General features: G+C 41.4%; 1 protein-coding gene across 1 annotated transcript; it reads right to left on the bottom strand.

Annotated features, from left to right (window-relative positions):
* Window positions 1-804: 804 nt before the first annotated feature.
* LOC146174038 (uncharacterized) lies at window positions 805-6286 on the bottom strand. Its single transcript, XM_084583560.1, has 3 exons — window positions 5908-6286; window positions 1719-1776; window positions 805-1042 (listed from the first exon to the last, which is right to left on the bottom strand). Exons 1-3 carry the CDS (start codon window positions 5957-5959, stop codon window positions 847-849), a joined length of 306 nt encoding a protein of 101 aa, XP_084439686.1. The 5' UTR covers window positions 5960-6286; the 3' UTR covers window positions 805-846.
* Window positions 6287-11920: the final 5634 nt, after the last annotated feature.

Below are 11920 nucleotides of genomic sequence, written 5' to 3' on the forward strand. Positions count from 1 at the left end.
TCATCCAGCATTGCAGCATCAGGGGGCTGATGAGCAGTTTTTGAAAGTGCTGAAATATATCAATAATGGCGGCATAGGAAATATAGTCAACATTATAAGTTGTAGCGACCCTTGTACGACGATTTGAATGGGACCCGTCGACGATAGAGTCAGTGTTTGTGAGCGTGGCGCGAGTGGCGGAAAAGAACATGTCGGTTCCAATGAACGCTGTGATTTGCTGGTCCTATCCTGAGCGTAGCTCCGACAATGTAAAAAAGAAGTTTTCAGTGATTTTGCGGGTGCAGTTGGTGAAGGACCCGGTTGCGTATTGCCAAACTATATCCCGTAGGAGCACTCGAGCAAGCGACGGATTCCTGCTTTATTGCGTCTCCTTCTGTGTGCTGTGGGGTAAGGCATTCGAGCAAGCGCCTAATAAAAGGCGCAGCACTCATGCCCGGCGGCGTATTCCCAAATCATACCCCGTATCTCTCAACGGTAGAGTCCTCTCAGCAGTGTCAGCTGGCGACAACTGGCGGAAATATTGTCAAAAGGAATAAGAGCGCATACATTCTTGTCAGTTCAGTGGCGCATTGTATCTTTATTTATTGCCTTCCTAGATAACAATTCAAATAGTACTTATCTCTGCACTCAAGCCATCAGTGTTTTAGACCACGACTAGTAGCAGTGAGGGATGACATCTACTGTTTTGAGTTTTCGCAAAGGAGTTGATTTATGTAAAATTCGCGCACTCTATGTGGTTTCTTGAAAAAACGAAAAAATGAAGGAAAGCGAGATGGAGAACTCAGGAAAAGGAAGCGAATAATGTGAATGGCGGGAAAAGTTGTCGCAAATATTTTTATTAGAGATTTAGATGACAGAATTAGCCCCTATACCGTCTACGTGGCAACTGTACCCCTCGTTTAATGGGCCCAAGATAGCTTGGGTCATAGTCGCTTGGAAATGGCCCGGTAGGGCTGATGCAGGTACCGTACGATCGGCTTCCCGGCTTACCGTAGCACCCACAGCGAGGCGGGCAGTTGTTTTCTGGTCCCAAAGGATTGCACTGCGGCATAAGCACAACAAAAACTAAGATAAATATCTCCAATTCCGAGTTCACGCAGAACACGTGGCATTATAACCATTTTAAGGTAATGGTGCTCAAAGGCACTTGGAACCTCGCGACAGAAACGCAATAAAGACCGAAAATAAAATCTTTAATTAACGCAATCATGCAGCGCACGAATTGGTATTACCGTTTTATGCTAGTGGTGCACGAAGACGCTGGAAACCGACGTTGTAGTTGCACGAAATAGTAATTTTACGTTGTGCATCTTGTAATATCTGTACGTGACCGAAGATCTCTAGCATCAAGGGACCTGATTTGAGGCCCGCGTCGTTTCGATCGAGGCATAGTGTCTTTGATAAGTGTACGCTGCATTTTCCTTCCTCTAAATATTATTGGTGGGCTTATAGGTTAGAGGAGTCTGCCTTTCGTCATAAGCGATCTAACAGTAAAAAATAAAGTTTTTGGGTGGAGAAGATGTCGACACGCTGAATAAATACACAGCTCAGGCATGAGTATATTCTGGCTAGAGCCATGTTTGATTTTTCCTGTAATCTTTCCGCTAACACTTTTTATGTTTCCATCCATTCCGGCAATGAGGAGGACGTAATTTACTCGAACGAAAATTGGAAATGTTGTAATTCCCAAGAAAGGAAACAAGGAAAATTATTCGAACCTCTTTTGTACATCTCTCCAGCCATCTGTATCCATTTCCGGGACTTGTATTGCCTCCACTGAAATGCAGAGAAAGGAGCCTCAAGTAAATGTTTAGGCTCTGGTATTTGTACAGCACATACGCTGATATGCAGCATCTGTAAACAATATGCAGCTTAAGGAGCTTATTTCTTAGCATTATAACAGGGCTCTCTGCTCGTCTCCACCATTCGATATCTCGCAAACAACGAGCTACCTTGCTCTCACGCTTCTTGAGGTACCTCAGGAGTAGGTCTACGGGGCTTGGAAGGAAATTCTCTGGGTTGAATAAAATGAGCATGAAAAAACGCCCGAATGCGCTACCGGAGATTTTGATGGTGAAAAAAAAAGTGCCAATTGCGATTAGGCAAATAATTGCTTAGACACGATTGGTTAGATTCGGACGCCAGAGCATGAATAGTACAATTAAAATTGAAAGACGGTAAAGGTGCAGCACTGTTCGTATTGTTAGCGAATAAAACACTAGGATGCTTCAAGCAGGTGATAAGTGGGAAGTGATATGGCTACGCGATGGTTGATCGGCGGATTGTATGAGGTTACTAGAACATATGATATGGCCTAGCATGCAGAAGTTGGCCTCTTAAGGACCTCATTGGAAACCGCAAGATAACATGGGACTCGGAGTAGCATGCTAGGCTCACCACCAGGCAGACATCTGCTTTTGCTATTAAAATATCTCTCTATTTCATGGGACTCGAAACTGATACCCTTGGGTTATGAGTAAGACTAGCATGTCACACATAGACGCCCTGGTAAAATATTAATGTAAAATATATATATATATATATATATATATATATATATATATATATATATATATATATATATATATATATATATATATATATATATATATAATGTCTTCCAATCCAATCTTCCAATCCAACAGACGGGATCGAATTGGCCGAGATATCAAAGCTAATCAATAAGCGCAAGGTGGCCGATATAAGGAAGTATAACATGGAGAAAATTGAGCATGCTGTAAAGAACTGGGGGAGCCTTAAAGCGATAAAGAAGAAATTGGGCATAGACAAAAACTAGATGCATGCGATAAGGGACAAGGCGGGCAACGTCATCACGAATATGGATAAGATAGTCAAAGTAGCCGAGGAGTTCTATACAAATCTCTACAGTAGCCAAAGTAGTCAGGACCGTAATGAGATTGGCGGTAGGGAAAAACATTCAGCCGTTCCACCAGTGACGAAGGACGAGGTCAAGAAAGCACTAGAAACTATGAAAAGGGGGAAATCAGCTGGAGAGGATCAGATAACTACAGATTTGCTGAAGGACGGGGGGGATATCGTATTAGAAAAGCTGGCCACCCTGTATACGCAGTGCCTGGTATCATCGACGGTACCCGAACCATGGAAGAATGCAAACATTATCCTCATTCATAAGAAAGGGGACTCTAAGGACCTTAAAAATTACCGACCAATCAGCTTACTGTCTGTTACGTATAAGGTATTTGCTAAGGTAATCGCTAATAGAATCAGGACAACCTTAGACTGCAATCAAGCAAAGGATCAAGCAGGTTTTCGGAAACGGTACTCTACTATCGATCATATCCATACCATCAATCAGGTGATAGAAAAATGGTCGGAATATAACCAGCCCTTATACATAGCATTCATTGATTACGAAAAAGCATTTGACTCAGTTGAAACCTCGGCGGTGATGCAGGCATTGCGAAATCAGGGGGTAGACGAGCCGTACGTGAAAGTGCTGGAGGATATATATAATGGCTGCACATCAACCATAGTTCTGCATAAAGAAAGTAACAAAATTCCAATAAAGAAAGGTGTTAGGCAAGGAGACACAATCTCCCCAGTACTATTCACAGCTTGCTTAGAGGAAGTATTCAGAGATTTGGAATGGGAGCAGTTACGGATAAGGGTAGATCGTCTTCGTCCACACACCCAGACACTTCTTTCTTCACTTGCTGAATGCCAGCATGGTACACTACCTCCGCCGCAGCACAGTCCCGGTGCGTTCTAGGTAAACGAAGCAGGGCGTGAATAATACGGCTTGAGTCGTGTCGCATGCACAATGTCGGAAGCTTGTGATGCAGAAGACTTCGTGCTCAATGGTTCGAGAATACCTCAGTAATCTGCGATTTGCTGATGACATTGCCTTGCTAAGCAACTCGGGAGATGAACTACAAATAATGATTGATTACCTAGACAGGAAAACTAGAAAGGTAGGCTTGAAAATCAATATGCAGAAGACTAAGGTAATGTTCAACAGCCTCGGGAAGGAACAGCAGTTTACATTAGGTAGCGAAGTACTGGAAGTAGTAGGCGAATATGTCTACTTAGGACAGGTAGTAACCGCAGATCCGGACCATGAAAAAGAAATAAGAAGAATAAGATTGGGATGGAGCGCATTTGGCAAGCACTCGCAGATTATGTCTAGTAGCTTACCGGTATCGCTAAAGAGCAACGTATATAACAGTTGCATCTTACCTGTACTCACATATGGCGCTGAAACGTGGAGGCTAACCAAGAGAGTTCTACTTAAGTTGAGGACAACCCAGAAGGTTATGGAACGAAAAATGGTAGGGGTAACATTAAGAGATAGGAAGCGTGCAGAGTGGGTCAGAGAAATAATTCAAGTTACAGACATTCTAGGGGAAATTAAGAAGAAGAAATAGACATGGGCAGGACATGTAGTGCGAAGAGAGGATAACCGATGGTCGCTTAGGGTAACAAACTGGATTCCAAGGGAAGGAAAGCGTAGCAGGGGGCAGCAGAAAGTTAGGTGGGCGGATGAGATTAAGAAGTTCGCAGGGGTCAAGTGGATGCAGCTAGCACAGAACCGGGTTAAGTGGAGAAATATGGGAGAGGCCTTCGCCCTGCAGTGGGTATAGTCAGGCTGATGATGATGATGATATCATGTCTCGTGGGGTCTACCATACTGTTGCTTACTAATGTAGGCTTGCGAGTGTTGTGAGAGATCAGTGACACAGAACAAGGCATTAGGGATTCAACGAGCAGCGATGTGATTGATCGCAGGCGATTGAGGTTTGGCAAGGAGAGCAGCACGGCGTGGCATTCAATGCTGATAAGTCACAACACAACGGGCGGAATTGTACTGCGGAAGCGCTACTTCTCCAATAGCAAACTTCAATGTCATCTGGCACCTAACATTTCACATTCATTTCTCGCGTTGTGCAGCAAAAATTGTCGTCTGCATCAAGTTCCAAATACAACACACTCGTTCTTTGCGGTGAACATCGTGGAATTCATAAGTTTCATCTGTGCCGTTACTTCATCGAACGTAGATAAGTATACCATACATTTTCCATTTGCGTGACAGTGGGCTAAATCCGCGAGCCAAGCAACAGGCAAAGTGACAAAACGAAACTGATCAGCTGCGAAGAAGCCACACTCGTTAAAGGCAGAGACCGCAGCCGTTTCAGACAAGCTTCCGGGAGCATCGAGCAACGAGAAGCCAGAATATACCGTGTCTGAGTAGCTTACTAAGCACGCAATCAAACCAAGATCGAAGCGGCCGCAGCAAATGGAGCTGCGGCTGATGGCTTAAGCTCGTGAAACATGGTTAAAGGAGAGCTGAATCGCTATAATGTTGATGCATATTTTTGGCATTGTACTTTATATTTTTATCTCGCATTATAAGAAATCAAATGACCCTTACACGAAAACAGACAGAAATTTAAGGCTCCTTTTCTGCCTTTAAATAACCTTCGATTGATAGTAGTGAGAGTTAATTGGAAGAGAGGCTATCGCTTCTGACAGCAGAAATAAAGTTTAAGATCTGGCTGTTTGAAACTTTTTCCTTTCTAGGTAGGAAACAACTCTGAATATCTATAAACAGGTACGATAGCTAAATGAAATAAAGTTTAAGATCTGGCTGTTTGAAACTTTTTCCTTTCAAGGTAGGAAACAACTCTGAATATCTATAAACAGGTACGATAGCTAAATGACAATCTCTGTTGCGACGAATAACACAAAATATATATCCTTTGCTCTACCCTCTCATGCACGTCGGATAATAATTATGATTATAATCTCCCCTACGTGGCAACATCAGTTCTCACTTGAGAATATTTGCTATATGCTTGGAGTCTCCGGAGAATCAAATCAATGAAGTATGAGGCTTTTCAAATCAGGAAGCACCCTTTGGATACTTACTGGACGTGATGAACAGCAAGAAGTAGAAAAAATGTGAGAAACGCGGCTGCATTCATCTTGCTTGATGCACCTCAATGTTCCTGCAGCCTGGATGTGGCAGGTCGCCTAGAGCACAAATAAACACCCTGGGACCTGCTAGTCGTCTTTTAAGCAGACAGATATTAAGTGCATGCTAACGTATTGAGCTGATATTACAGTGGAAAGATTTAATTCCTCCGGTGTAATAAATATAACCCTCACGAATCACTTCGTCTCGGTATTAAGACGTTACGAGCAGATTTCGCTGAAGGGAATAAATACGCAGACCCCAATCTGCGTATCAAATGTTGCGCTCCGTCCATGCCTTGCCTTGCACGACTGCAACATTTATGAGGTGTTGCATTGACATGCCGACGATGTAGTGGTCTGAAGCAAGTATAATATCGATGGTACTTCTGCGAATAATTATAATATAATAAAGAAAATGATTTTAAAAATTAGCATAATATAAATTCATGCCGAATCGAGGGAGTTCTGCAATAATCATTTCTAGCCATCCATTATTACTGCATATTTTGCCCTATTCGTTACCGCTTGACAGTTTAGCAAGCTTTCAGGATTGTTAATAATTTTCCAGTTGTGAACAGATGGGAGGTGGACTCTAGCTGAGCGTACATTATTTCAATGAAATACTCCGATATTTAAAAGCGTCTTCCCAAATCAGATAAAAGAAACAGTTTATTTGTTCTGCCGGCATTGGACCTATATATTACCAAGCAAAGTAAGATTGGTTGGTTGGTTTGTGGGTTTTAACGTCCTAAAGCGACTAAGACTATGAGAGACGCCGTAGTGGAGGTCTCCGAAAATTTCGACCACTTGGGCTTCTTTAAACGTGCATTGACATCGTAAAGCACACGGGGCTCACTGCAACGGTAGCATGAAAATTGGGTAGGACTCTTGTTTATGGCAGAGAATAACAAGACGAAGTATCTAGAGTATACTATATATTATTTCGCTTGACTTATACCAACACTGTAAGCCGCCGTAACTGTAGTGGTACGCCGATAACCATCTTGACATGGGGCTTAGACATATATGCATGTATTTTCAACCGACAATGCTTTGCTTAAGGCAGTGAACGAAATGCAGTGTAGTTGCAGAAACGCGTGTTTGAAGCCGATAATAGCAGCAATTAACTTTAGCTAAGGTCTCAAGATTTTATACCATGAATCCAGTATCTAACATTCCATATAAATGGAGCCATATCAAATATAGTTTGATCGATCAAGTGATGTGCATGAAAATTAAGACGTAGGGGTTCGTTAAATTATTCCTTGAAATAAAACAGGATCCCTGATGTTGCAAGCAAAAAGCCTACGTCAAAAATATTGTTCTTTTTTCGGCTACCGTGAAGACAAAAAGGAGCACACATATGTTCCAGTTGTTCCTAACAGCCCCGCCGGGGTGGCGCAGGGATTAGAGCGCTCGACTACTGTGCCCAAGGACGCGGGATCGAATCCTGGCGTCGGCGGCCGTTTTTCGATGGAAGAAAAAAGCTAGGCCCCCGTGTGCTGTGCGATGTCAGTGCACCTTAAAGAACCCCAGGTGGTCGAAATTTCCGGAGTTCTCCACTACGGCGTCTCTCATAGCCTGAGTCGCTTTGGGACGTTAAACTCCAAACCCAAATCCAAACCAAGTTGTTCCTAACTAGGTGCAAACTGTTTCCAAGAAATACGCAAAAATGTAAAATTTCAACAGAATCACGAAGAAAAAAAGATCGCATACTAACTATGCTACAGTAGTTTTTTTTCATACAATGCTGTGTTGACTGTGCAGCAGCCGTGCCGCGCCGCCTATATTTCTTACCTTACACAGTCCCGTAAGGATAACAGTTGTGAAGGTTTGTGGTACCTCGTGCACTCTACGAGCAAACAAAGTAGTGCTTCTCGGTAGCAGTGATGTGTATTTACGATTGCCGTAGTGTCTCGCGGTATACGGAAGTGCAACGGCGCAGTGCATAGCAACAGCCTGGCGTGCGATATATATATATATATATATATATATATATATATATATATATATATATATATATATATATATATATCCCTACTCAAAAAATTGTGTGAGCCAATAACCTCACATTTTCTCACACAGTTTCACTCAAATCACGTAAGAAATCTCATACAAGTCGCATATATTTGCGTAAGATCTCATAGTTTCTTGTACATTAACATAAATTATGGAATATATTTTATGATGATGATGTGCACCGTATGAGAGTCTATGTGATTAGATGAGATTGTGTGAGGTTATTGCCCTGTAGAACTTTTCGTTTTTCAGTAGCGAAACCACTTCCAATCCCTATTGCACAGGATTTTCCACCAGAAAAAAAAAAAAAAAAAACACCCTTCGTGGTTATACATTGGCATAAGCTAAGAAGCATTGAGTGCGGCATGATCTCGGTAACCAGAGCCCGTAACGCAGTTACCAAAAATGTTGTTACGCTTGGCTGCAATTCTTTTTAGGTGCTTACCATAAATGTGCTCCTGTGCGCCACTCCTCGCTCCTTGCGCCCGCACAGACCTGACACGCTTGATGAAGTGGTGTGAGAGAGGGGGAGGGGTAAGGGCTAAGAGTTTCTTGCTCAGGCAGTGCAGGTACTTGAAATGGAACGTGGTACCGCTTGCTGCCAACATCGGATGCAACGAGACACGATTTGTTTAGCGGTGATGTTGAATAGATCAGTACATAATAAAAGGAATGTCTTAGTTCTAAATAAGGTTAGCAGCACACATGACGAATATATAGATCTAAAGTCTCGACACGCACTATACTATCGTGGCTTAATTGTGTGAAAAACCTTAAAAACAGCATGATAGTCTCTATCAAGGCGTATACAGGTTTAAACATAAAGAAAGTCTGTATCATTAACGATAAGTTAGTAGTTGCTTTATTTAAGCCTAGTACATGCTACAAACATGGCATAGCATAGGCATGCCCTGCCACATTCGGCAATTGATTTGGCGGGTTGGTTGAAATAGTTTTCGAAGTCATGGAATCAACAATGCGTACAGCAAAAACGTACAGGGCAGTTGAGCTCCACCTTCAAAATTATGACTTAGCTGCGTTAACGATTCCATCTGCTGCCCTCCTCGTGGATGCTCGTTCGCGTACCTGCACTTTTATACTCGTTATAGCTTATCCTTTAATTTGTATTTCTACATTTTCCCGTCATACAGTGTACAGATATAAAAAACGCGCACTGAAAAATCCTGTATCAATTTCACACCTAATTCGGTGTACCGGTTTATTGTACAGGTTGAGCCGGTGGCCACACAGAAAATTCCGGAGAATTTTTGGTATGGCCAATGACCCTCGTTTCTAGAGACAAATGCAGCGCTAGGCTGGAAAAAGATGCAGAGGTATGAAAGAAAACGTTGCACGTGGAAAATAAAAAAGAAAAGATGAAAACCGAAAACATTCCTAGTACAAAACGAAATTTGAACTTTTTTTCCAGCCGCTCCAAAGAGAGGCATTTATACCTCTACACACGACCGGATTTGTTTCCTCACGGTATTTATTACAGGCGTTTGCATGGAGAAAATGTCTATATATAATATTTACAAAGTAATCTGCCTGTAGCCGAACAAATTAAATTGAAATATACTGAAACCCACACAAATAAACAAAGTCTTACTGTGCGATGTCAGTGCACGTTAAAGAACCCCAGGTGGTCGAAATTTCCGGAGTCCTCCACTACGGCGTCTCTCATAGCCTGAGTTGCTTTGGGACGTTAAACCCCACAAACCAACCAACCAGCACAACTCCACAAAACGGTGGCAAAATAACATATAATAATAATAATAATAATAATAATAATAATAATAATAATAATAATAATAATAATAATAATAATAATAATAATAATAATAATAATAATAATAATAATAATAATAATAATAATAATAATAATAATAATAATAATAATAATAATAATAATAATCAATCAATCAATCAATCAATCAATCAATCAATCAATCAATCAATCAATCAATCAATCAATCTTTATTTAATGTGCGCAGGAACAACCATGTGGTCTTTGTGCTGCAGCACAAAAAAAAAATGAAAAAGCACAAACATGTTTACACACACAGAGAGAACACAAAAAAAAGAAATAAATAATACATGAAATGAAACTGAGACGAAAAGTATCACGGAAATTAAGCAAACAATGAGTATCATCACTTATATACACAGTGAGAGAATTTTTTAGCACACCAGGAAATAAAGAAAAAAAAAAAAAAGAACGGTAGGTAGAAGAGAAAAAAAAAAAAAAACAGATGACTGACATTGATTATAGTAATATAGAAATATACATAAAATAAACAACCATTCCAGGCGCAACAAGTGCATGGTACTTAAAACACAGGCTAGAAATACAGAATAATACAATAAAGAAGTAAAATTGAACAAGGGACAGTAAGATTCGAATATAAAGTTTAAAGTTGAAATATAAGCAAGAAACGGATAAAAAGTAGTTCAAGATACAGACAGCATTGAACAGGAGAAAAAGCAAAAAGTGAAGTAAATACAATTTAAGGCTAGAAAGTGGGAGTTATATGTGATAAAGTACTATTTAGAATACAACGCTACGAACATCCAATGTAAATGAACAGAGCGAGTTTTGGAAGATGTCAAGGTGAGGACAAAAAGAGTTAAATAACCACTGCATCCTGTCCAGAGGGGAGTGGGAATGAAGAGGAGAAACCTGAAATGGTCTGAATTCCCTCATGCTCTTTCGCGGAACGCGCAGTAGGATGTACTCTAAGAGCTGAGGGCACATAATGTGGCCATGAAGGAGTTTGTACAGAAATATGATATCAAGTCTGATACGACGGCAGTGAAGGGAAGGAAGATTCAGTTGGGCGCTCCTGGTGGAGCGAGAGGGGGAAGTTGCGAAAGGAAAGCGATAATGAAATATCCGTAAAAATTTTTTTTGTACTCTGTCAACCTTGTCCAAGTTCGATTTGCAAGTGCCATTCCAAACAACCGACGCATACTCCAAGACCGGGAGGCATATGGACAGGTACAGTTTTAGGAACGGAAGTGGAGTATGGAACTCTCTCGAAAGTCTGCAAACGAATCCGAGTGTGCGCATAGCCCGCTGAGCAATGCGTTTAGTGTGAGAGGAGAAGCTGAGGGTGCGGTCAAAAAGTACACCAAGGTCATTAATTTCATCAACCCTATCCAACAGCACAGAATTGACAGAATAATGGTAGAGAAAGCTATGTGTTTTACGAGTAAAGGACACAACCCTAGTTTTGGAAGAATTGAGGGTAAGTCGATTCATCGCACACCAATCAGAAAAAGCAGATATGTCCGATTGCAACAACACGCAATCTTGAAAAGAATGTATTACCTTGAATATTTTTATATCATCAGCATAAAGAAGAAACGAGGAGTTCTTTATCGCCGAGGAAACATCATTAATAAAAACGGAGAAGAGAAGCGGGCCTAGTACTGAACCTTGAGGAACTCCGCTCGTTGCAGGGTAAACGAAAGAAGTCTGTCCATTGACACTGACAAAGCAGAAGCGATCAAGGAGATAGTTGCGTAGGAGGGCTACGAGAGAGACTTCAACGCCAGAGAGTAGAAGTTTTTCAAGAAGTAGTGAGTGAGTAACAACGTCGAAAGCTTTGCTCATATCACAGTACACAGTGTCAACCTGACCCCTCTGAAGGACTGCTGCAGAGGCATACGTCATAAACGTGACTAGGTTGGTGGAAGTAGAGCGACCCGACATGAAGCCATGTTGATTCGGTACTATGATATGTTTGAGATGGAAAGAAAGTACGCTGTGCAAAGCTAATTCGAAAAGCTTAGAGGTTGCACATAGAAGAGAAATCGGACGATAATTGGAAACATCAGTTTTGTTTCCAGACTTGAAGACAGGAAACACGCGTGCCATTTTCCACACGCGAGGAAAGGCAGCATTTTTTAAACAGTTATTAAATATGGCAGTCAGTACTGGTAC

Source organism: Amblyomma maculatum, chromosome 11 (genome assembly GCF_055883805.1).
Source record: "Amblyomma maculatum isolate TAMU_Amacu chromosome 11, ASM5588380v1, whole genome shotgun sequence".
In the NCBI taxonomy this organism is placed as follows: Eukaryota; Metazoa; Arthropoda; class Arachnida; order Ixodida; family Ixodidae; genus Amblyomma; species Amblyomma maculatum.

Coding starts and splice junctions, on each gene's coding strand:
- LOC146174038 (XM_084583560.1), bottom strand. CDS start 5,959: ATGCAGCCGCGTTTCTCACATTTTTTCTACTTCTTGCTGTTCATCACG. Junction 1,777..5,907: donor CTTGCTGTTCATCACGTCCA/GTAAGTATCCAA, acceptor TCTGCATTTCAG/TGGAGGCAATACAAGTCCCG. Junction 1,043..1,718: donor TGGAGAGATGTACAAAAGAG/GTTCGAATAATT, acceptor CTTATGCCGCAG/TGCAATCCTTTGGGACCAGA.